Raw genomic sequence first — 24,739 nt, 5'->3', positions numbered from 1 at the left:
ATCTGACAATACATTTAAAAAAATCATTCATCATGATCAAGTGGGCTTTACTCCTGTGTGGCAAGAATTGTTCAATATTTGCAATATCAATCAATGTTATATATCACATCAACAAGATAAAGGATAAGAGCCACATGATCCTTTCGATAGATTCAGAAAAAAACATTTGGCAATGGACAATATCCATTCATGATAAACATTCTCAACAAAATAGGTTTAGAGAGAAAATAGCTCTACATAATAAAGGCCATCTATGAAAAACCCAAAGCTATTACAATCCTCAATGGGGAAAAACTAAGAGCTTTTCCTCAATGGTTAGGAACAAGACAGAAATCAAAATGTCTTAATTATCAATTTGTAATTTTTTAGACTAAACATCAAATATAGTGTGAGCCTATTTTAAGGAAAAATTTTATAAATTTCTTTTGTAGTCTCCTATCAACAGAGTTCTAGAAATGTTTATAATTCTTTCATACAAGGAAAAATGTTAAGGTTCTGAAAGAAATAAAACCCAGTTTTTACTGATTTGATACATATTCTAAGTTTTTTTTTGTTTCAAGTTTTTTTTATTTAAAATCAGTTAATATATAGTATAATATTACTTTCAGTAAGTAGTAGAATTTAGTGATTTATCACTTATACATCATACCCAGTGGTCATCACAAATGCCCACCTCCTCTCTAAAATTCTTAGTTTGTTCTCTATGATTAAGAATCTGTTTTATCTGCTTTTTCTTTTTTTTTTCTTCCCTATGTTCATCTGTTTTGTTTTTTAAACTCCACATGAGTGAAATCATATGGTATTTTTCTTTGACTTATTTCACCTAGCATAATACATTCTAGTTCCATTCACATCACTGCAAATGACAAGAGTTTCATTCTTTTTCTGAATGGCTGAATAATAGTCTAGTCTCTGTGTGAGTATGTGTATGTGTGTGTGTGTGTGTGTGTGTGTAACACAACTTACCTATTCATTAGTTGATGGACTCTTTGGGCTCTTTCTATAATTCAGCTACTGCTGAATATTCTAAATATATATATTTTTTATTTTAAACATTTAATTTATTTATTTGATAGAGAGAAAGCACAGAGGAGAGTGAGAGGGAGAAGGAGACTCCCCACTGAGCAGAGAGCTTGATGCAGAGCTTGATCCCAGGCACCCCAAATATTCTAAATTTTTAAATGTAAAATAAAAATGCACACATCAAGTACTTTAATAAGTACTTCTGTAATTATCTAGTATAAATAAACCAATCATTTATGCTTAAAAACTTCCGAAAATCTCCAAACATAATTTTATTTTATTTATTTATTTTTTTCAAAGATTTTATTTGTTTGTTTGACAGAGAGAGACAGAGAGGTCACAAGTAGGCAGATAGGCAGGCAGAGAGAGAGAGAAGCAGGCTCCCCGCCAAGGAGAGAGCCCGATGTGGAGCTCGATCCCAGGACCCCTGGGATCATGACCTGGGCCGAAGGCAGAGGCTTAACCCACTGAGCCACCCAGGCGCCCCCCAAACATAATTTTAGACAAAGTTCTGAATTTTTAAGATCATTGCTGTTTTTAGGAAACTGAAATAATAATAAGAAGTTCTTGCATTTTATTTTTTAATTTATTATTTATTTATTTTTGGAAAAGTTTTATCTTAATTTTCTCTCCTTTCAATCTTTGTAGTGTAATGCTTAAACCTATTCAAAAGACAGAAACTTGCTGAGAAACTCTAAAAACATGGATAATAATGCATGTACTGAGCTATTAAAATTTTAAGAGGTTCCACAGTCTAAACATAGTTCATTTGTATAAAATTTTTATCTAATTTAGTTCAAAATTACATATGATTTAGTTCAAAATGCTGAATTCTGTATTAGAATATAATTTTCTATCATACTAGTAGCTCCCTATATTTTCTGTATATGAGAGTGAACTTTTTGCAACTATATGTACATAGTCTCTGAGTCTTATTTCAGAATATTGGGGGGAGGGGAAGGAAGGGTAGTACCTGGCATCTCTCTTTTTCAGAATTACTATAGTTGATTCTACAGCTACTGTCTTTGATTTTACACAATAACTCATAATCAACATGTTTATCTTTGCAAAAATATTGTAAACAATGATTACAAATATAGAGTGTTACAACTTTAAATACCACTGATAATCTGGAGAACACATTAATTTTCTGTTATATATAATAACAATGGACGTGTTCAAAAGTTTTTACCACACACCTGTCATGTATCAGAAACAAAAGATGTTTTGCTAGGTAGTACAGAGCACGCAAAGATAGGTGAGATACAGTAATCTTTATTTTATTTTATTTTAATTTTATTTATTTTTTGAAAGAGAGAGAGACAGCGAGAGAGGGAGCACAAGCAGGGGGAGTGGGAGAGGGAGAAGCAGGCTTCCCGCCAAGCAGGGAGCCTGATGCATGGCTGGATTCCAGGACTCTGGGATCATGACCCCTGAACACAAGGCAGCCACTTAAGGACTGAACCACCCAGGCACCCTATAGTTATCTTTAGAAGGGCCATAAAGCACACTTCTTCAGGTACTACCCAAGATAAAAAGAAAGTATTGTGATTCAGAATAGGTAGTATATTTGCATTTAGCTCAGAGAATATTGAAGCAGGAGGTATTTAAAATGAGAATTGGCTGAGAAATGGTGAATTTCACAAGCAGAGACAAAGAGAAGCTTCAGGAAGGAACAAGTACTAGCATGAAGGTTGAAAAGTGAAGGACTTGCTTAGAGAAGATGGGAAATAAGACTGGAAAGGTGATGAGAGGTTACAATGTGGGTCAATTAACAAGTTAAGTGATCTGTATTACTTTAAATGCAAGGACTTGCTCAAAAAATGGAATCAGAGCTGTACTTTTAGAATTTAAATCTGGCATTTGTATGTCAAAAACTAATGATGTACTACATGCTGGCTAACTGAATATAATATAAATAAATAAATAAATCTGGCATTTATGAAAAAGGTTGGACTAGAATGATTGTTCTGTCTCCTCCTTTAACCAATAGATCATAATAAATGAACCAGAGGCAGGAAAGATCTAGAGTGATGACGACAATAAGTAAGCAGTTCCACTGGGTAAGATGGCATAGATTTTACCAGGATAGAATCTAAGAGATTCCATCCATTCATTCTTTGAACAAATATTTATTGAATGCTTGTAACGTGCCAGACACTGTGAATACAGTCAGGACATGTTTAGCTTCAAGTGTTGATGACTCATTCAGTTTTCTTTTTTAAACTGTATTTCTGGAGCCCTAGATTTATTTCATTAAGCACGTAATGTAAACTGTACTAAGTACTATTGTCAGCACTGGTGATGCAGTAGTAAGCAAGGGAGACAAAGCCCTTGTCCTCATTAAGTTTACACTGTAGTAGAGGGAGAAAGACAATATACATGTAAAAAAATAAGTGAAGTAATTTCAGAGTGTGATAATGCTATGAAGCAAAAGGTATAGAACAAAGAAAGAAAGACATGGATCATCAGGAAGAGCCTGCCTTAACAAGGATATTTGAGCTAAGGTCTAAAGGACAATGGGGTCAATTTAGGGAAATCTAGGGAAAGTTGTAAGGCAGAAAGAATTAACAATAAATGCAAATAGTAAAAGAAAGGTACTTCGAGAAATTACAATTAGCTAGGATGTATTACAGAAAAAAAAGCAGAAATTAGAGAGGAAGGCAGAGAGGTCCTATCATATAAGTACCTTTGGACACAGTAAGAAATTTGCGATTTGTTCCAATTGCAATGAAAATCCACTGAGTGTTAAAACAGGTGAGTGATGTGATTTGTTTTATGTTTTGAGGAGACTACTTGGGCTGGTGTATAGTGAATGATTTACAGTGGATATCAGAATGAAAGCAGAGAGATCAGACAGAAGACATAAAAGCAAGAGATAGTGATGGATTGGGATAGAGGCATCTATTGGATGCCTAATGATTGGATTTGTGATAATCCGGAAATAGAGCCAAAAAGATTTGAATGGGGGGGGTGGTAAAGCAAAAGAGAAGTACCAAGCAAAATTCCTAGGTTTGATGACAATATTAATTACAAGATAGGGAAGATATGCACTCCTTACCTCAATCATAGCAGTTCTACTTATATCATTTTTATATATTGGGATTATATGTATAAGATTTTTATACTAAAAAAAGATTTTTATGCTAAAAAAAAAAAAAAAAAGTTTGAAAATCTTTGCTCTACCAATTCAAGTACTGAGCTCCACAAAGTGATCACTGCCAGAGGCAAATATCGGGGAAACAGTATTACTGAGATTAAATTTTAAGTTGGGTAGGATAAATGTGATCATATAATATGCTAGAAATTTAAGAAATGTCTACTTTCAGTTGGTAGACTAAAGAAGCAGAAAAATCATCAAAAAGAATGGAAATTTTGTTTTCAGGCAAACAAGGTAAAAGGTACCAGTAAACTTGAGGAAAAGATTAGAGAGGTGGGACTAAATCTAAGTTGAAAGAAATTCCAATGAGTGACTACAGTACATACAGATTCTTCTTCTAAGCAATTTCAAAAAGGGGAAAGAAAATACAGTAATCTGAAGAAAATCAGGTGACATCTGGATCACATCACATCAGGTGATATACTGGAGGTCTTGGGAGAACCCCACAAAAGAAAGACTAAGAGAGACTACTTTATATATATCTTACAAAAGCCTACTTACATAGGTTGGATATCAAAGTAGAATGGAGGAGAGCATAGATAGTATAAGTACAGTACATTGCAAAACTGCAGAGAAGCTCATTTTATTTCTATTTCAAAGATGAGGAAACTGGAGCTCAATCAGTTAAGCATCCTGCCCAAGTCAATAGAAAATAAAAAAATAAGAATACAAATATAGAGCTGTTTGACTTCAAAGCCTATGCTCTTTAAACTTCACACCACTCAGAAGAACATACTTAGTTTAGGTGTGCAAATGTGGAGTATTAGCAAAATATAAAACAGCAGTAAGATACATAGTTTGAAGTAAAACAGTAATCCCCTATTAGAGGTAAAAGTTCCAAACAATTAAGTTATGAATACTCTTGACCAGTATATTCTAGAAGTAAGTCTAATATTCTTTATGCCTTCTTTAGAAGGAAAGGAAAAGAAAAACATTTTTGAGAAGGGGGTGACTGTAAGTAACCCCTACCTTTTTTTAAAAGGGGTTGGGGCATGGGCAGAAGGAGAAAACAGGCTTAAGGAGGTATTACACCCAGAGCAGAGCCCAACTTGGGTCTTGACCTCACAACTCTGAGATCATGACCTGAGCCAAAACTGAGATGGATGGTTAACTGACTGAGTCACCCAGGCGCCACTGTAAGTAACTTGTCCTCATAAAGTTTACACTGAAGTAGTAAATAACATTGAAATGAAACAGTATGATGGGATAGGAAAATGCTAACAAAGCCCTTTTCTTATCTTAATACATGTTTTCTATGCTCAGAAAACTAGCTGCCAACACATAAGCAACTGTGGCAATTCTTATCACAAGCACACCAGCACAGGGCCATCTCTCATGAGGGATAGTTTCCAAAAAATACTATGAATCAAAAGTGGTGATCCATGAATTCCAGATTTCCAGAGCATTTTTATAATAGAAGACACAATATTATTCAAATTTGGACATGAAACATCTGAGAAAAATCTCTTATCTCAGCTAAAATAAAACTATTACATGGCAATGGTATATACGTATATTTCTAAAATATATAAAAAATTATTGGCACATTTTTGAAGAAAAAAGTATGCAGCCATAAAAAAATTAACGAACACAATGAATATACATAGTGATTTATGTAACTTAAACTTTGTTGCACTAAGCATAATAAGATTATACCAAAAATTACATTCCTATCACATCAGCTCTTACACTCTTCAATAAAACTGTTCAGTTATAAAGCATTTTATGATCACATTTTAAAGATTTCCTGGATTTTATGTCATATTTAAATAGAACACTAAGCATAAAAAATACACAAATGTGTCTATCATGCATTTAAACCTAGAGATGATTAGTAATAAAGACAGATTTAAAAGTCAATATAAGTTAAAGCCTGGATCCATAATGGGAAATATTGAAAAATTTCTTAGTTTATCCACAAGGCTACTATTAGTTATATTAGAAATTTTTTTTCCCAGGTGTGCATTAGGAAAACTACTAAGCAGACATATGTTTCTCCACAACTGAAGAATTTAACATATAATTTTCTAAATAATTACAGTCCAAGGAAAGAGTTGTGCCCCAAAAGACTAAGGGTGAATGAAAAACCCACATAAATTTAGTTATGCCCCTCCAATGAGAAGCAATTTAACTATTTAACTGACTTAATGACTCAAAAAATGTTTTTTGAGCACTTGTCACTTGTCACATGTCTAGCACTGTGTTAGATGATGGCAAGATAAAAATGGCTAAATAAGGAACTTATAAACTAGCAAAGATCAATTTGTAAAGAGTTATATACACTAAAGTGTTAAAAATGCTCTGACAGATGTATGAGCAATCTACAGCTGAAGCACAAAGGTAGGCATGCTTGGTTCCTATGCAAGGAAGAAGAAACCATAAAGATTTAGAAAAAGATTTCTAGAAAATGTGACACTTGAGCTGAACCTTGAAAGTTGAGACATTTATCAGCAAAGGGCACTTTAGGCAGACTGACAATATGAACAAAAGTAGGGAATTATGAAAGAGCATGGCTTGTTTGGGAAACCGAAAGTAGTTCAGGAAATTAAAGTGAGGACTGACAAAATACAGAGTTAAGTTCCCAAGGGTCAAGTCACATAAGGCTTTAATGTCATTTAGAGTAATCTGAATTAAATCCTACAGGCATTTAGTAGCCATCAAAGAAGACAGACATGATTAGACTTTATTTTAGAAAGATAATTTTGAGGACTATGAAAAAAGAAAGTGGGGAGGGCTAAGTTAATTTGGAGGTTACTACAGCATTGATGGACTGAGCAAAATAGTAACAATATAGTGATAAAAAGGTGGAGGACCTGAGAGACATTTAGAGGGTAAAGCTGGAAAAGCAAAGGATTTTGGATGCTTCCTGGTTTTCTGAAGCAGGAACTGGATGGTGGTAAGAAGCTCAGTTTAGTATCTTTGACCTATGTGAGTGAAAATAACAAAAAGAACCTCAAGCTAGAAAAACTGAATGGGATCTCATCTTTGGAAATTGTTGAATCCACAAAAGATGTGTGAAATGAGTCCAATTACAACAATTTTGAGGCTATATCGTACAGAAACTTATTAAGGACCGTTTCTACACTGAGCACACATGTATATGTTTAAGTTTTCAATAAATATAAAATGAGGTGATTGACAAGTTACAGATTCTTTATATGAAGATAATATCTGTACCTGCTAATGAGATCATTCCTTAGTGGCTAAAATTTTTTAAAATAAATATTCTGACGATGCCAATCTGATGAAAGGTTAATAAGGATCTCTATGCAAGTGCTTTAGTCAGTCTTTACAGTTATGCCTTTTACAAGTTATTCTTGAGGGGTGACTGGGTGGTTCACTTGGTTAAACAGCTGGCCCTTGATTTCAGGTCAGGTCACGATCTCAGGGTCCTGGGATAGAGCCCAGCATCGGGCTCCACACTCAGTGGAAAGTCTGCTTCTCTCTTTCTCCTGCTCTGCTCTCTCTGCTCTTATCCTGCTCCTGGCCTACTCGGTTGACCCTCTGATTCCTGCTTAGAATCTTGCTCAGGTAATGATCTCAGGATTGTGAGGTCGAGCTGCACATTGGGCTCTGCCCTCAGTGCAGAGTCAGCTTGAGATTTTTTCCACCTCCCTCTCGCCCCTGCACTTCCCGCAGCTCATGCTCACTTGCTCTCTAAAATTAAAAAAAAAAAAAAAAAAAAGCAGATATACAATGTGATCACATGATTTGAAAAATAATCATTTCCATAAGTTAGCTAAATATACATTATAAACAAAATATATGACCAAAAAAAAGGACTGAAAGAGAAATAGCATAAAATCTCATCTTAAAGTGAATAAATGCTGAGTATATCCACAAGAAAAGAGTAAAAATCTGGTGTGATGAATTGAGAAGTCTCAGAGAAGGCAGATTTTAACCAGATTTTGAAAGTTGTAAGTTTTCTGAGAAATGAAATAATGATCAAAGGCCAAAGGAAGAAACCAACATTTTTCCATGAGAAACAATAAAATGACTACTTTGAGCAGTTTGTACATAACTGGAAGGTTGGGGGTGGGGGCTGGTGAATGAAGGTTCTTAGAAACTAGGTTAGAGAGTTTTATCTATGACAGAGCCTCACCAGACACTACTGAGAAGGAAATGATAAAAGCTTTCATTTTAAGTTCCTATGATTCTATTTTTTTTTTTTTGCACTATAAAACCAGATAGCAAATGAAACTAATTGTTTTCAGTATAAGTAGAAACTTAAATCTAGCATTTAAAGAGTTTTCAATTTATTTATTCTTGGCATAGTTTTAGGGGCATCTCAAAAACCCAAGTTCTGGTAATGTCAATATGCCCCATCATTCAGAATCTGTCAAGCTTGAAAGCAACACCCTCTACTCTAAAAGAAGCATCTGCTTATCCTTATGTTTCCAAATCTGTGGCAGGAAAAGCAAGCATAGTTTTATGTATACAACCATGAACTGCTTAATGCTAAGCTACGGAATATTGTCAGTAAATATTATGGCAAAATTGCTCACGGACAATTAAACACTTAAAAACTTTTAGGCTTTAGAAAATCACAACTACCTTTACTGATTATCTAACCTTAATTTAAAATCTTTAAGCGCAAATGTCCAAAAACCAAATGAAAATTTCATGCAGATGTCAAAAGTCAATGTAAGCACTCATGATCCTTTAATAATTAACTCTCATTCTGGACTTTCTTACTTCTGTGAATACTGTCAGAAAGTCAGGTTTAGAAACTCACCAGATTAGCAATTATAAGATCAGAATTCCAATTCCATGAATTTGTTGTGCAACCCTAGATAAGACAATTCCTGAGCCTTTGGTTCAGTTTTGTTTCTTCCATAAAACTGGAAGTTAAACTAAGATGATCATTAAGATAGCTTTAGCAATAAAATTCTGAAATTGTTCCCCTGTTCTTTAGTCCTATATTACCAAGTTCCACCCATTTTTCCTATATGGAATCTTTTACATGCATTTTAAGTTTCTATTATCATATGACCGCAAGTCTTTATGAATCAATTTCCTTATTCATCTTCCTTCCAGAATCTCCACACCCTGGTTCATCCTATGTACACTGTAAGTCACATTCTTTTTTCTTCTACTCTTTCTGAACATTGAGCGCAGAGTGGAGCTAATCACACTACTCTTTCCATGACCCATTTCACTATTAACTGTGAAAAACAGCTCTCATTTGTTTCTTTTATTTTTCTGTTGATTCCCAATCCCTCTCTCATTCCTCACTTCGTAGGTTCACATGAAAATGCAATATATTCTTGGACATACACATATACTGGTAAAATGTATATTGTTATTTGCATGCATATAAAAATATTTTATTTATTTGACAAAGAGAGAAAAAGCATAAACAAGGGGGACAGCAGAGGGAGAGGGAGAAGCAGGCTCCCTGCTGGGCAGGGAGCCCAATTTGGGCTCAATCCCAGGAGACACTTAACCAACTCAGCCACCCAGGTGCCCCTACATGCATGTGTTTTTATGTTATAGATAAATATCCCTTTTTACTTTAATAAAGCCTTGTTTTTTAGATCTGTGTTGCCAAAACTATACCTTTACATATAAATATATGTTTCTAAATGATGTACAGTATTCCACAGGATGCAAACACTACATTTTACCTATCCATTTCCTCAGTGACACACACTTAGGCTGCTTCCAATGCCCCACTTCCACGAATACAGACAATCATTAACTTGAAATTAGGGTAGATCAGTCCTAGTAATTTTTAAATTTTATTCTTTTATAATATATATACACATACAACATATATACATTTTATTTTACTGTATACCCTGATATGTATATAACTAAAAAGTATATATCCATAACCAATATACATTACTGTTTAAAGTATTTAAAATATATAAACTATATCATCCTGTACTATAATTTCCTTTTGTACCTTGTTATTACACTCCACACATTTCTGATACTGATAATTGGTATCACAATTATCACATTATTTCAGTAGCAGTATTTAGAAATAGTATCACATTATTTTAACTTGCATTTTCTTGATTGCTATGACTTTTGAAATGTTCATATACTTTGCCCAATTCTTGGACTTTTACTTATTATTACTGATGCCTAGTTAATGTATCTCAACACTAATGTACTATTAATTATATGCATTGCAAATGTCTTCTCACAGACTAAGAGTTGCTTTTTCATTTGACATACTGATTTTTTATATTTTTTTTATTTATTTTTATTTTTTATAAACATATGATGTATTTTTATTTCCAGGGGTACAGGTCTGTGGATCATCAGGTTTACACACTTCACAGCACTCACCATAGCACATACCCTCCCCAATGTCCATAACCCCACCTCCCTTCTCTTAACCCCCCTCCCCCCAGCAACCCTCAGTTTGTTTTGTGAGATTAAGAGTCACTTATGGTTTGTCTCCCTCCTAATCCCATCTTGTTTCATTATTCTTCTCCTACCCACTTAAGCCCCCATGTTGCATTACCACTTCTTCATATCAGGGAGATCATACTGATTTTTTAATAGAAGTTTTACATTTAACATATTTAAATATATCAATCTTTTCTTTTTGGCCTGGATTTAAATTTTGATTAAAAAACACTTCCCTAGGGTACCTGGGTGGCTCAGTGGGTTAAGCCGCTGCCTTCGGCTCAGGTCATGATCTCAGGGTCCTGGGATCGAGTCCCGCATCAGGCTCTCTGCTCAACAGGGAGCCTGCTTCCTCCTCTCTCTCTCTCTCTGCCTGCCTCTCTGCCTACTTGTGATCTTTCTCTGTCAAATAAATAAATAAAATCTTTAAAAAAAAAAAAACAAAAAACACTTCCTAGGGGCACGTGCACCCGAATGTTTATAGCAGCAATGCCCATAATAGCCAAACTATGGAAAGAACCTAGATGTCCATCAACAAATGAATGGATAAAGAAGATGTGGTACATATATACAATGGAATACTATGCAGCCATCAAAAGAAATGAAATCTTGCCTTTTACAACAAGTTGGATAGAACTAGAGGGTATTATGCTTAGCAAAATAAGTCAATCAGAGAAAGACAATTATCATATGATCTCCCTGATAAGAAGAAGTTGAGATGCAACATGGGAGGGGTAGGAAAGGAATAAATGAAACAAGATGGGATTGAGAGGGAGACAAACAATAAAAGACTCTTAATTTTACAAAACAAACTGAGGGGGTAGGGAGAGGGTGGTTGGGTTATGGACATTGGGGAAGGTATGTGCGATGGTGAGTGCTGTGAAGTGTGTAAACCTGGCGATTCACAGACCTGTACCCCTGGGGCTAATAATACATTATATATTAATAGAAAAATTAAAAATTAAAAAAAAAACACTTTCCTAGCAAAATGTTCAAGAGAGATTGTTCATTTTTTTTTAAAGTCTTGCTTTTTACATTTAGATACTTAATCCATAAAACCATATAAATACTTAAATGTGAAAAGCAAAACCTTACAGACTTTTTTTTCATGGATAGCAACCAGTCCCCATATGATTGTTTTCCTACTGATTTATAATCCCCCCTCTGTCATATACTAAATTTCTATTTACTCTTTATTTTGTTCTATTTTGTCAAACTCATGCTCTTACAAATAACACTGCTTTTTATTCTTCTATAGAATGGCCTTGGCAAATGGCACTTCCCTATTTAATGATGTTAGGATTAGATTGCCAAGTTTCTCTCAGACACATATACACACAAAATATAGGGGTTTTAACACAATTTACATGGAGATTAATTTTAAAGATCTGGGAAGATTTATTCTCATTAGGGAATTTAATCTTCCTATTTAAAAAAGTTGGCCATTCAACAACATGGAGCACCAACCGCCCCCATGTAGTCAACAATCCACATATAACTTTTGACACCCCCATAACTTAACTACTAAGAGCCTACTGTTTACCAGAAGCTTTAGTGATAACATTTACAGTTGATTAACCCATATTTTTTGTTATACATATTATATACTGTATTCTTAAAGTAAGTTAGGGAAAACATATTAAGAAAATTCTAAGGAAGAAAAAAAATGCATTTTCAATGGACCCATGAAGTTCAAACCGGTTCTATTCATGAGTCAAGTGTACTTATCTATCCCAGTCTCATGGCCTTTAACACTATTCTTATGTTGATCATCAAACATCTCATATCTTAAGTCCAGATCTCTACTGATCTGCTTGCTAATAGTTATCAGCATTAGGATTTCCAGTAGTTACTGCAAACTCAATATGGCCCCAACTTCTCCATCCCCATCAAATCTGGCCACCTATACATAGAGTTCTGCCTTCATTCTTCAGTTGCTTATGGAAAAAAGACCCAAAAAACAAAAACAACACAGGTCACCCTTGATGACTCAATCTCTCTGGTTCCTCCACCCAATCGGTAAATCCTCTTAAATCTATCATATAAAACATTAAAAAAAGATATCCAGAAAGTGGCCACATCTTAACCATCTCCCACTGTCACCACCACAGTCCTATTCAACATGATTTTTTGCCTGGATTACTGTGATAGCTTTCTCACTGGTCTCCTTGCTTCCATTTTTCTCTCATTACAGTCTGTTTACAATATGGCAGTCAGAATGATCAATCAAATAAAATATAAGTCAGATCACGTCAATCTTCTATTAAGATCCATTCCTAAAAAAGAAACAAAAAAACCATTCCTATTTCACCCACAGCAAAAAACCAAAGTCCTTACGATAGCCTATAAGGCCCCATAGGACCTTGTCTTCCACGTTCCATAACATTTCTGACTTCATCTCTTACTGCTCTCATATACTCTGTTTCAGTCTACTCTGTATACTAGGTAAGAGAAAGTATAAAAAATTGCTCCAAATTCTTCCCACTCTACATCCACATCTTTGTAACATGATGCTGAAAATTTTCCCATCAAGAGGGTTATCTATTTCCCTATAATTTGAGTTGACCTGGTGACTTTCTTTGCCATAAGTAATTAGCAAATATGACTCAAGAGAGGCTTGAAATGTATTTGTACACTGAGATCTGCTCTCTTACTATCTTTGGGAATCCTGCCATGACCAAGTGAAGAAGTATGACTTTCCTTGTTGTCCTGGTAAAGAAACTGCTGATTGCCAGAGATGTTTATCACCCACTGCCAACTATTGCATTATAACTGGACCAACCATCTGACTAGAGACACATGGGCAAATCTAGCAGATATAGCCCAGTAAGCCCAGACCAGAATACTGCTCTATTGTCCCTCATATCATAAGCTAAATGGGTTATTGTTTGAGTCACAAAATATTGGAATGGTTTGCTACTCAGCAATAGATCACAGCCAACTTCCTTGCTGTTCCCTCGGTATGTTTCCAACTATGCAATGGCAAGTTCTATACTTTGAACACTCTTTCCCTCAATTGTATGGAAAAGTTCACATTCTTCAAGTCTTTGTTCCAATCTCAACTGCTCAGTGATATTTATTTTGAATACTTTAATTTAAAATTGAAAGCCAACCACTACACCCCACCCCTGCCATAGAAGTATCCTTTTAAAATTTTTTAATTTTTTTAATTTTTTAAATTAATTTTTAAAATTTCTTTTCAGCTTAACAGTATTCATTGTTTTTGCACCACACCCAGTGCTCCAGGCAATACATGCGTTCACTAATACCCACCACCTTGTTCCCTCAACCTCCCACCCCCCACCCCTTCAAGACCCTCAGGTTGTTTTTCAGAGTCCATAGTCTCTCACTGTTCACCTCCCCTTCCAATTTCCCTCAGCTCCCTTCTCCTTTCCATCTCCCCATGTCCTCCATGCTATTTGTTATGCTCCCCAAATAAGTGAAACCATATGATACTTGATTCTCTCTGCTTGACTTATTTCACTCAGCATAATCTCTTCCAATCCCGTCCATGTTGCTACAAAAGTTGGGTATTCACCCTTTCCGATGGATGCATAATACTCCATCGTGTATATGGACCACATCTTCCTTATCCATTCATCCGTTGAAGGGCATCTTGGTTCTTTCCACAGTTTGGCCACCATGGCCATTGCTGCTATAAACATTGGGGTACAGATGGCCCTTCTTTTCACTACATCTGTATCTTTGGGGTAAATACCTAGCAGTGCAATTGCAGGGTCATAGGGAAGCTCTGTTTTTAATTTCTTGAGGAATCTCCACACTGTTTTCCAAAGTGGCTGTACCAACCTGTACTCCCACCAACAGTGCAAGAGGGTTCCCCTTTCTCCACATCCTCTCCAACACATGTTGTTTCCTGTCTTGCTAATTTGGGCCATTCTAACTGGTGTAAGGTAGTATCTCAATGTGGTTTTAACTTGAATCTCCCTGATGGCTAGTGATGATGAACCCAAAAGACTCTACCCCCAAACTACTAGAACTCATACAGCAATTCAGTTACGTGGCAGGATACAAAGTCAATGTATAGAAATCAGTGGCTTTCTTATACACTAACAGTGAAGATACAGAAAGGGAAATTAGAGAATTGATTCCGATTACTATAGCACCAAGAACCAAAAGATACCTGGGAATAAACCTAACCAAAGAGGTAAAGGATCTATACTCGAGGAACTCCAGAACACTCATGAAAGAAATTGAAGAAGACACAAATAGATGGAAGACCATTCTATGCTCTTGCATCGGAAGAATAAACATTGTTAAAATGTCTATACTGCCTAGAGCAATCTATACTTTTAATGCCATTCCAATCAAAATTTCACCGGTATTTTTCAAAGAGCTGGAGCAAATAGTCTTAAAATTTGTATGGAATCATAAGAGAACCCGAATTGCTAAGGAAATGTTGAAAAATAAAAATAAAACTAGGGGCATCACATTACCTGATTTCAAGCTTTACTACAAAGCTGTGATCACCAAGACAGCATGGTACTGACATAAAAACAGACACAAAGATCAGTGGAACAGAACAGAGAGCTCAGATATGGACCCTCAACTCTATGATCAAATAATCTTCGACAAAACAGGAAAAAATATACACTGGAAAAAAGACAGTCTCTTCAATAAATGGTGCTGGGAAAACTGGGTAGCTATATGTAGAAGAATGAAACTCAACCATTCTCTTACACCGTACACAAAGATAAACTCAAAAGGGATAAAAGACCTCAATGTGAGACAGGAATCCATCAGAATCCTAGAGGAGAACATAGGCAGTAATCTCTTTGATATCAGCCACAGCAACTTCTTTCAAGATACGTCTCCAAAGGCAAAGGAAAACAAAAGCGAAGATGAACTTTTGGGACTTCATCAAAATCAAAAGCTTCTGCACAGCAAAGGAAACTGTCAACAAAACAAAGAGGCAACCCATGGAATGGGAGAAGATATTTGCAAATGACAGTACAGACAAAAGGTTGATATCCAGGATCTATAAAGAACTCCTCAAACTCAACACACACAAAACAGATAATCATATCAAAAAATGGGCAGAAGATATGGACAGACACTTTTCCAATGAAGACATACAAATGGCTATCAGACACATGAAAAAATTTTTGTTTATTTTTGAGATAGAGTGGAGTTGCAGGCGTTGTGAAAAATGATATATGAAAAAAAGTATATGTATTTACATTTAACATAAATCATATGCAAATAATAAAAATCCAATAAAATTTTTGGACACCAAGGCTTAGGTGAGCTTCCTGGTTTGTGAACATGAGATACACCAGGAGGGTGATGATCCCTGGTTCCATGGAGAGAGGACATGAAAGTTCAAATTTTGAGACCTTCCTAGACCTCACCTCATGGGTTTTTTCTTTTGGCTGGTTCTCATCCATGACCTTTATAATAAAACTAATCATAGGTTCCCTGAGCCATTCTAAAGAATTACTAAGCCTGGTAGGTTATTTGGAACACATATAGCCAATTGGTCAGACATGTGGGTGGCCTGAGGATCCCTGAATTTGTGTCTTAGTGAGCATAGTCTTCTTGGGAATTATGCTATTAACTTGTGGAGGCTGGACTAACTATAGTTAGTGCCAGAATTGTACTGCAACTTGTTATACTTTTATACTATCTAGAGTCTTCTATAATGGACTTACATTACTTTTATAATTTTAAAAAAACCACTTCCATCTTGAAAACATGAACAAAATCTTGCAATTAATAAAGCATTACTATTTTAAACTGTAAACTAATAACACTTAAAGAAACAAGGAAGCCCAAATAAGAGCTCATAGCTAGAAATGTCTAGGGCAAAAGCAAGTAAATTTATTTAAATTAAATTAAGAAGTTGATTAAGGCAATAAAAATATAAAAAGTGGTACATAAAATTTTATAAAATAAATTATTAAAAAAGCAAAATATTTTGTGGGGAAAAATACATGATGGTATAAAAATAAATAGCAAGGTTCATTTAACAAACAGAAATCTGTATTTATATATTTTTCATTTTCGGTCCATTTACTCATTAAATAAAGAATTCTTAGGAAGGGCAAAGGAAATGATATATGTAGAAATGGCTTTTGGAAACATCTAAATTATAGAACCAGGATATCTGTATAGCCTCAAAGTATGTTGTCCGAAGTATTTATTAATTACTATGGAGGCTTAACTTAAGTCCACAGATGTCTTGATGCTCCTCCCTCCAGGAGGCAAAATCTAATTCCTCTGCCTTAGAGTGGGGCTGGACATTGTGACAAACCCCTGGAGAGGGAAAAAGGGTAACAGTGGAGAAGCCTGATAGATACCACCTTGCATGTGATCAAAGTTTACATCACTAGTAATAAGACCTACTGATATCATGTATACCCTGATGTGATAAGATGAGAAAGGCACTTCACCTGTGGTATTCATAAAAATCCATAACCACAGGGCGCCTGGGTGGCTCAGTGGGTTAAGCCGCTGCCTTCGGCTCAGATCATGATCTCAGGGTCCTGGAATCGAGTCCCGCATTGGGCTCTCTGCTCAGCAGGGAGCCTGCTTCCCTTCCTCTCGCTCTACCTGCCTCTCCGTCTACTTGTGATTTCTCTCTGTCAAATAAATAAATAAAATCTTTAAAAAAAAAAATCCATAACCACAGTCTAAATCCTGAGAAAACATCAAAGGAACAAAATAACTGGTGAGTACTCTTCAGAAGCTTGGAAAGGATGACAGCCAATGACTGAAGAATTGCTATAGATTGGAGGAGACTAAGACGTGACATCTAAATTCAATGTAGAAATTTATATTTTTTATAAAATGTTAATTTATATTATACTTTAAAGATATTTCTAAATGACTCCATCATAGAGCAAAACTCTATTATATCTATACTTGTGGATTTTAAGTATTATGAATAAGGGGGAAAAAAAGTGAAAAAGTTTTTCCTGTGAAGTCTATTAATGCAATGATTATTAAACCACTCAGCCACAATAAACATGTATAGTATTAAGTCACCTGATTTTTAAAAACCCTCTATCAGCTTTGTCTTTTTCCCAGTCTTACTTTCCCACTCCTCTACTGGTGCTCACTTATATTACATCTAAATCCCTTTTCTCAGGGTCTGCTTATTGGGGAATACAAAGATATGTGCAGAAAAAATATTGCTAAGAGAACTGATTGTCTTCCATAGGCACTGGTTTTACCTTCATGGAACATCCCTTCATATATATATATGTATATATGCTTATATACATACAAGAGACAGTAAAATATAATATATATATATATTATAGTTGCCTCCTGCTAAGTGTCACAATTTCAGTCTTTTTCAGTACTAACAGATCATATATACAGAAAGCTTAAAGGGAAGAAAAAAATGCTCATGGAAAAATTATGGCATCATCACTTATTCTGAAGAAAAATAATTATTAATAAAATAACAAAATTCATTTTTGAAAATACCTCAGTTGTTTTCGGAGTCGCTCGATTTCCACATTTTGTTCAGTTATTGCTTTCAGAAAGTGTTGGTTACTCTGCCATAGGAAAAAAATTAGAAACATTCAGTATTAGAATGTATTAAACCTACATCTTTAAAGATTAACTGTAGAACATATAAATAGAAAGAAACTAAGTCATGAAATGATTAGAGTTTTTGACAGTAAAATATAACCTTGGCAATCTTTCCTTGCTTTTACTTTACTATTTTAGTGGACACCTGCTTCACTTCAAACTACATACAACTGCTTTTTGATGTCTTATGGTTTTTCTTTGGCCATTTGAGCCTTCTATCTTTACCTAAGTCACACAACAATGACTGAAGAGAACTGGGATGTAAATACACCAAACTCCTGTGCCCCATGGTGGAGTAAGTCAGCCTGTTCTACACCGGCTTCCAGAGTCCACGGGTAGGATTAAGTTTCAGTTAAGCAAGGTATTAATTTGCATGATCCTTAGAAACCCTCTGGCTGCCTTATTCTCTCTTCCCAGTCTCACTTTCCCATTCCCCTACTGGTACTCCGTGGTATTGTCTCCTAAATACATGGCATACTTTAGAATCCTTTAGGGTTAGCCTAAAAAGGAACCTAATGGAATATAGGAAGCAGTCTTCCAAGTGTAGGGAAAATTGTATAAAAATCAGTACACTAATCAACCAGAACCTAATGGAATATAGGAAGCAGTCTTCCAAGTGTAGGAAAAATTTTTCTAAGAGAATTAATTTTCTTCTCTAAGTGATGACTTTACCATGAAGGCACAAACTCCTTATCCTTATCATCATTATCTATATGCCTTATGGGCAAAGTCAACATAGAATGGTTACCTCCTAAGTGACAGTCTTGATTTCAGTTTATTCACATCCCAACAGATCATACGTACATCTCTCCAACTGTTTCTCCTGAAAGCAGTTTTCACTGTGCTTCTCTCATATTCTACCCAATCTTATTGACTTCGTGTTTTTAGTACCCTATTTTATTTCCCTCGGGAATTAGAATTCCATTCGGCCATCATCTATTCACTTTAAGACAGAAATAACTGTATCCTTTCTATACATTGATAAAACTTTATATGCACTTTTACAATGCACACTGCATTATATTCAAACACTAAATTTAAATTTCATACTACAATATGAGTCAATTTTTGAAAACTACTTTATCCTAGAATTCCCAGTGACTGGGATGTGATTTAATACATTCTTAGTACTTACACCTTTGAGGAATAAATGAATGAACGCCTCCACTGAAACATAAAAGAAAGCCTGAAGACTGCATCTTCATCTTTATTTTGGGAAATAGACTACTGTAGACCAGAATTTAGTGTTCAATTCACATACTACAACTTTTTTTAGATTTTTTTAAAAATTTTTTATTTTTTATAAACATATATTTTTATCCCCAGGAGTACAGGTCTGTGAATAGTCAGGATTTCACACTTCACAGCACTCACCGAAGCACATACCCTCCCCAATGTCCATAACCCCACCCACCTTCTCCCAAAACCCCTCCCCCCAGCAACCCTCAATTTGTTTTGTGAGATAAAGAGTCACTTATGGTTTGTATCCTTCCCAATCCCATCTTGTTTCATTGATTCTTCTCCTAAGCACTTAAGCCCCCATGTTGCATCACCACTTCCTCATATCAGGGAGATCACATGATAGTTGTCTTTCTCTGCTTGACTTATTTGGCTAAGCATGATACGCTCCAGTTCCATCCATGTTGTCACAAATGGCAAGATTTCATTTCTTTTGATGGCTGCATAGTATTCCATTGTGTATATATACTACATCTTCTTGATCCATTCATCTGTTGATGGACATCTAGGTTCTTTCCATAGTTTGGCTATTGTGGACATTGCTGTTATAAACATTCGGGTGCACGTGCCCCTTTGGATCACTACGTTTGTATCTTTAGGGTAAATACCCAGTAGTGCAATTGCTGGGTCATAGGGCAGTTCTATTTTCAACATTTTGAGGAACCTCCATGCTGTCTTCCAGAGTGGTTGCACCAGCTTGCATTCCCACCAACAGTGTAGGAGGGTTCCCCTTTCTCCGCATCCTCGCCAGCATCTGTCATTTCCTGACTTGTTGATTTTAGCCATTCTGACTGGTGTGAGGTGATATCTCATTGTGGTTTTGATTTGTATTTCCCTGATGCCGAGTGATATGGAGCACTTTTTCATGTGTCTGTTGGCCATCTGGATGTCTTCTTTGCAGAAATGTCTGTTCATGTCCTCTGCCCATTTCTTGATTGGATTATTTGTTCTTTGGGTGTTGAGTTTGCTAAGTTCTTTATAGATTTTGGACACTAGTCCTTTATCTGATATGTCGTTTGCAAATATCTTCTCCCATTCTGTCAGTTGTCTTTTGATTTTAACTGTTAACTGTTTCCTTTGCTGTGCAAAAGCTTTTGATCTTGATGAAATCCCAATAGTTCATTTTTGCCCTTGGTTCCCTTCCCTTTGGCGTTGTTCCTAGGAAGATGTTGCTGCAGCTGAGATCAAAGAGGTTGCTGCCTGTGTTCTCCTCAAGGATTTTGATGGATTCCTTTCTCACATTGAGGTCCTTCATCCATTTTGAGTCTATTTTCGTGTGTGGTGTAAGGATATGGTCCAATTTCATTTTTCTGCATGTGGCTGTCCAATTTTCCCAGCACCATTTATTGAAGAGGCTGTCTTTTTTCCATTGGACATTCTTTCCTGCTTTGTCGAAGATAAGTTGACCATAGAGTTGAGGGTCTATTTCTGGGCTCTCTATTCTGTTCCATTGATCTCTGTGTCTGTTTTTGTGCCAGTACCATGCTGTCTTGATGATGACAGCTTTGTAATAAAGCCTGAAGTTCGGAATTGTGATGCCACCAACTTTGGCTTTCTTTTTCAATATCCCTTTGGCTATTTGAGGTCTTTTCTGGTTCCATGTAAATTTTAGAATTATTTGTTCCATTTCTTTGAAAAAGATGGATGGTACTTTGATAGGAATTGCATTAAATGTGTAGACTGCTTTAGGTAGCATGGACATTATCACAATATTTATTCTTCCAATCCAGGAGCATGGAACATTTTTCCATTTCTTTGTGTCTTCCTCAATTTCTTTCATGAGTACTTTATAGTTTTCGGAGTATAGATTCTGTGCCTATTTGGTTAGGTTTATTCCTAAGTATCTTATGGTTTGGGGTGCAATTGTAAATGGGATTGACTCCTTAATTTCTCTTTCTTCTGACTTGTTGTTGGTGTAGAGCAATGCAATTGATTTCTGTGCATTGATTTTATATCCTGACACGTTACTGAATTCGTGTACAAGTTCTAGCAGTTTTGGAGTGGAGTCTTTTGGGTTTTCCACATATAGTATCATATCATCTGCAAAGAGTGATAATTTGACTTCTTCTTTGCCGATTTAGATGCCTTTAATTTCCTTTTGTTGCCTGATTGCTGAGGCTAGGACCTCTAGTACTATGTTGAATAGCAGTGGTGATAATGGACATCCCTGCCGTGTTCCTAACCTTAGCGGCAAAGCTTTCAGTTATTCTCCATTGAGAATGATATTTGTGGTGGGTTTTTCATAGATGGCTTTGATGATATTGAGGTATGTGTCCTCTATCCCTACACTTTGAATAGTTTTGATCAGGAAGGGATGCTGTACTTTGTCAAATGCTTTTTCAGCATCTATTCAGAGTATCATATGGTTCTTGTTCTTTCTTTTATTGATGTGTTGTATCACCTTGACTGATTTGCAGATATTGAACCAACCTTGTAGCCCTGGAATAAATCCCACTTGGTTGTGTTGAATAATCCTTTTAATGTACTGTTGAATCCTACTGGCTAGTATTTTGGTGAGAGTTTTCGCATCTGTGTTCATCAAGGATATTGGTCTATAGCTCTCTTTTTTGATGGGATCCTTGTCTGGTTTTGGGATCAAGGTGATGCTGGCCTCATAAAATGAGTTTGGAAGTTTTCCTTGCATTTCTATTTTTTGGAACAGTTTCAGGAGAATAGGAATTAGTTCTTCTTTAAATGTTTGGTAGAATTCCCCCGGGAAGCCATCTGGCCCTGGGCTTTTCTTTGTTTGGAGATTTTTAATGACTGTTTCAATCTCCTTACTGGTTATGGGTCTGTTCAGGCTTTCGATTTCTTCCTGGTTCAGTTGTGGTAGTTTATATGTTCCTAGGAATGCATCCATTTCTTCCAGATTGTCAAATTTGTTGGCGTAGAGTTGCTCATAGTATGTTCTTATAATAGTTTGTATTTCTTTGGTGTTAGTTGTGATTTCTCTTCTTTCATTCATGATTTTATTTATTTGGGTCTTTTCTCTTTTCTTTTTGATGAGTCTGGCCACAGGCTTATCAATTTTATTAATTCTTTCAAAGAACCAGCTCCTAGTTTCGTTGATTTGCTCTATTGTTTTTTTGGTTTCTATTTCATTGATTTCTGCTCTGATCTTTATGATTTCTCTTCTCCTGCTGGGCTTAGGGTTTCTTTCTTGTTCTTTCTCCAGATCCTTTAGGTGTAGGGTTAGGTTGTGTACCTGAGACCTTTCTCGTTTCTTGAGAAAGGCTTGTACCGCTATATATTTTCCTTTCAGCACTGCCCATGTTGTGTCCCACAGATTTTGAACAATTTTATTTTCATTATCACTTGTTTCCATGATTTTTCTCAATTCTTCTTTAATTTCCCGGTTGACCCATTCATTCTTTAGAAGGATGCTGTTTAGTCTCCATGTATTTGGGTTCTTTCCAAACTTCCTCTTGTGGTTGAGTTCTGGCTTCAGAGCATTGTGGTCTGAAAATATGAAGGGAATGATCCCAATCTTTTGATACTGGTTGAGTCCTATTTAGGACCGAGGATGTGATCTATTCTGGAGAATGTTCCATGTGCACTAGAGAAGAATGTGTATTCTGTTGCTTTGGGATGAAATGTTCTGAATATATCTGTGATGTCCATCTGGTCCAGTGTGTCGTTTAAGGCCTTTATTTCCTTGCTGATCTTTTGCTTGGATGATCTGTCCATTTCAGTGAGCGGAGTGTTAAACTCCCCTACTATTATTGTATTATGGTTGATGTGTTTCTTTGATTTTGTTATTAATTGATTTATATAGTTGGCTGCTCCCACGTTGGGGGCATAGATATTTAAAATTGTTAAATCTTCTTGTTGGACAGACCCTTTGAGTATGATATAGTGTCCTTCCTCATCTCTTATTATAGTCTTTGGCTTAAAATCTAATTGATCTGATATAAGGATTGCCACTCCTGCTTTCTTCTGATGTCCATTAGCATGGTAAATTCTTTTCCACCCCCTCACCTTAAATCTGGAGGTGTCTTCGGGCTTAAAATGAGTTTCTTGGAGGCAACATATAGATGGGTTTTGTTTTTTTATCCATTCTGATACCCTGTGTCTTTTGATTGGGGCATTTAGCCCATTAACATTCAGGGTAACTATTGAGAGATATGAATTTAGTGCCATTGTATTGCCTGTAAGGTGACTGTTACTGTATATTGTCTCTCTTCCTTTCTGATCTGTAGGCTCTCTCTTTGCTTAGAGGACCTCTTTCAATATTTCCTGTAGAGCTAGTTTGGTGTTTGCAAATTCTTTCAGTTTTTGTTTGTCCTGGAAGCTTTTAATCTCTCCTTTTATTTTCAATGATAGCCTAGCTGGATATAGTATTCTTGGTCGCATGTTTTTCTCGTTTAGTGCTCTGAAAATATCATGCCAGCTCTTTCTGGCCTGCCAGGTCTCTGTGGATAAGTCCGTTGCCAATCTAATATTTTTACTATTGTATGTTACAGACTTCTTTACCTGGGCTGCTTTTTGGATTTTCTCTTTGTCACTGAGAGTTGTAAATTTTACTATTAGGTGACGGGGTTTGGGCCTATTCTTATTGATTTTGAGGGGCGTTCTCTGAACCTCCTGAATTTTGATGCTCGTTCCCTTTGCCATATTGGGGAAATTCTCCCCAATAATTCTCTCCAGTATACCTTCTGCTCCCCTCTCTCTTTCTTCTTCTTCTGGAATCCCAATTATTCTAATGTTGTTTCGTCTTACGGTGTCACTTATCTCTCAAATTCTCCCTTCATGGTCCAGTAGCTGTTTGTCCCTCTTTTGCTCAGCTTCTTTATTCTCTGTCATTTGGTCTTCTATATCACTAATTCTTTCTTCTGCCTCATTTATCCTAGCAGTGAGAGCCTCCATTTTTGATTGCACCTCATTAATAGCTTTTTTGATTTCAACTTGGTTAGATTTTAGTTCTTTTATTTCTCCAGAAAGGGCTTTTATATCTCCCGAGAGGGTTTCTCTAATATCTTCCATGCCTTTTTCGAGCCCGGCTAGAACCTTGAGAATTGTCATTCTGAACTCTAGATCTGACATATTACCAATGTTTATATTGATTAGGTCCCTAGCCTTCGATACTGCCTCTTGTTCTTTTTTTTGTGGTGAATTTTTCCGCCTTGTCATTTTGTCTAGATAAGAGTATATGAAGGAGCAAGTAAAATACTAAAAGGGTGGCAACAACCCCAGGAAAATATGCTTTAACCAAATCAGAAGAGATCCCAAATCGTGAGGGGGGAGAAAGGGGATAAAAAGAGATTCAAAACGAAAGAAAGAAAAAAAAGAAGAAAAAAAAGAGAAAAGAATTAAAAAAAACAAAAACGAATAAAGAAAAATATAAAAAAGAAAAAATATAGTAAATAAACTAGTTACAAAATGTTAAAAAAG

At 35.8% G+C, this 24,739-nt stretch overlaps 1 protein-coding gene across 6 annotated transcripts in view; it reads right to left on the bottom strand.

Moving 5' to 3' along the window:
- Nucleotides 1-24,739, bottom strand: part of SCLT1 (sodium channel and clathrin linker 1) — a 180,767-nt gene that overhangs the window by 103,936 nt on the left and 52,092 nt on the right. For all 6 annotated transcript variants that reach the window (XR_014311298.1, XM_082729127.1, XM_082729128.1 and 3 more), the window contains one exon: nucleotides 18,002-18,072. Coding sequence is in view for 5 of the 6 variants with exons in the window: in XM_082729127.1 (XP_082585253.1) it covers nucleotides 18,002-18,072 (71 nt within the window). In the remaining variant the exon portion in view is untranslated. The remainder of the gene's footprint in view (nucleotides 1-18,001; nucleotides 18,073-24,739) is intronic.

Source organism: Mustela nivalis (genome assembly GCF_964662115.1).
Source record: "Mustela nivalis genome assembly, chromosome: 4".
Taxonomy (NCBI): Eukaryota; Metazoa; Chordata; class Mammalia; order Carnivora; family Mustelidae; genus Mustela; species Mustela nivalis.
The sequence above is the reverse complement of the archived record's forward strand: the minus strand, read 5'-3'. Positions and strand labels throughout refer to the sequence as shown.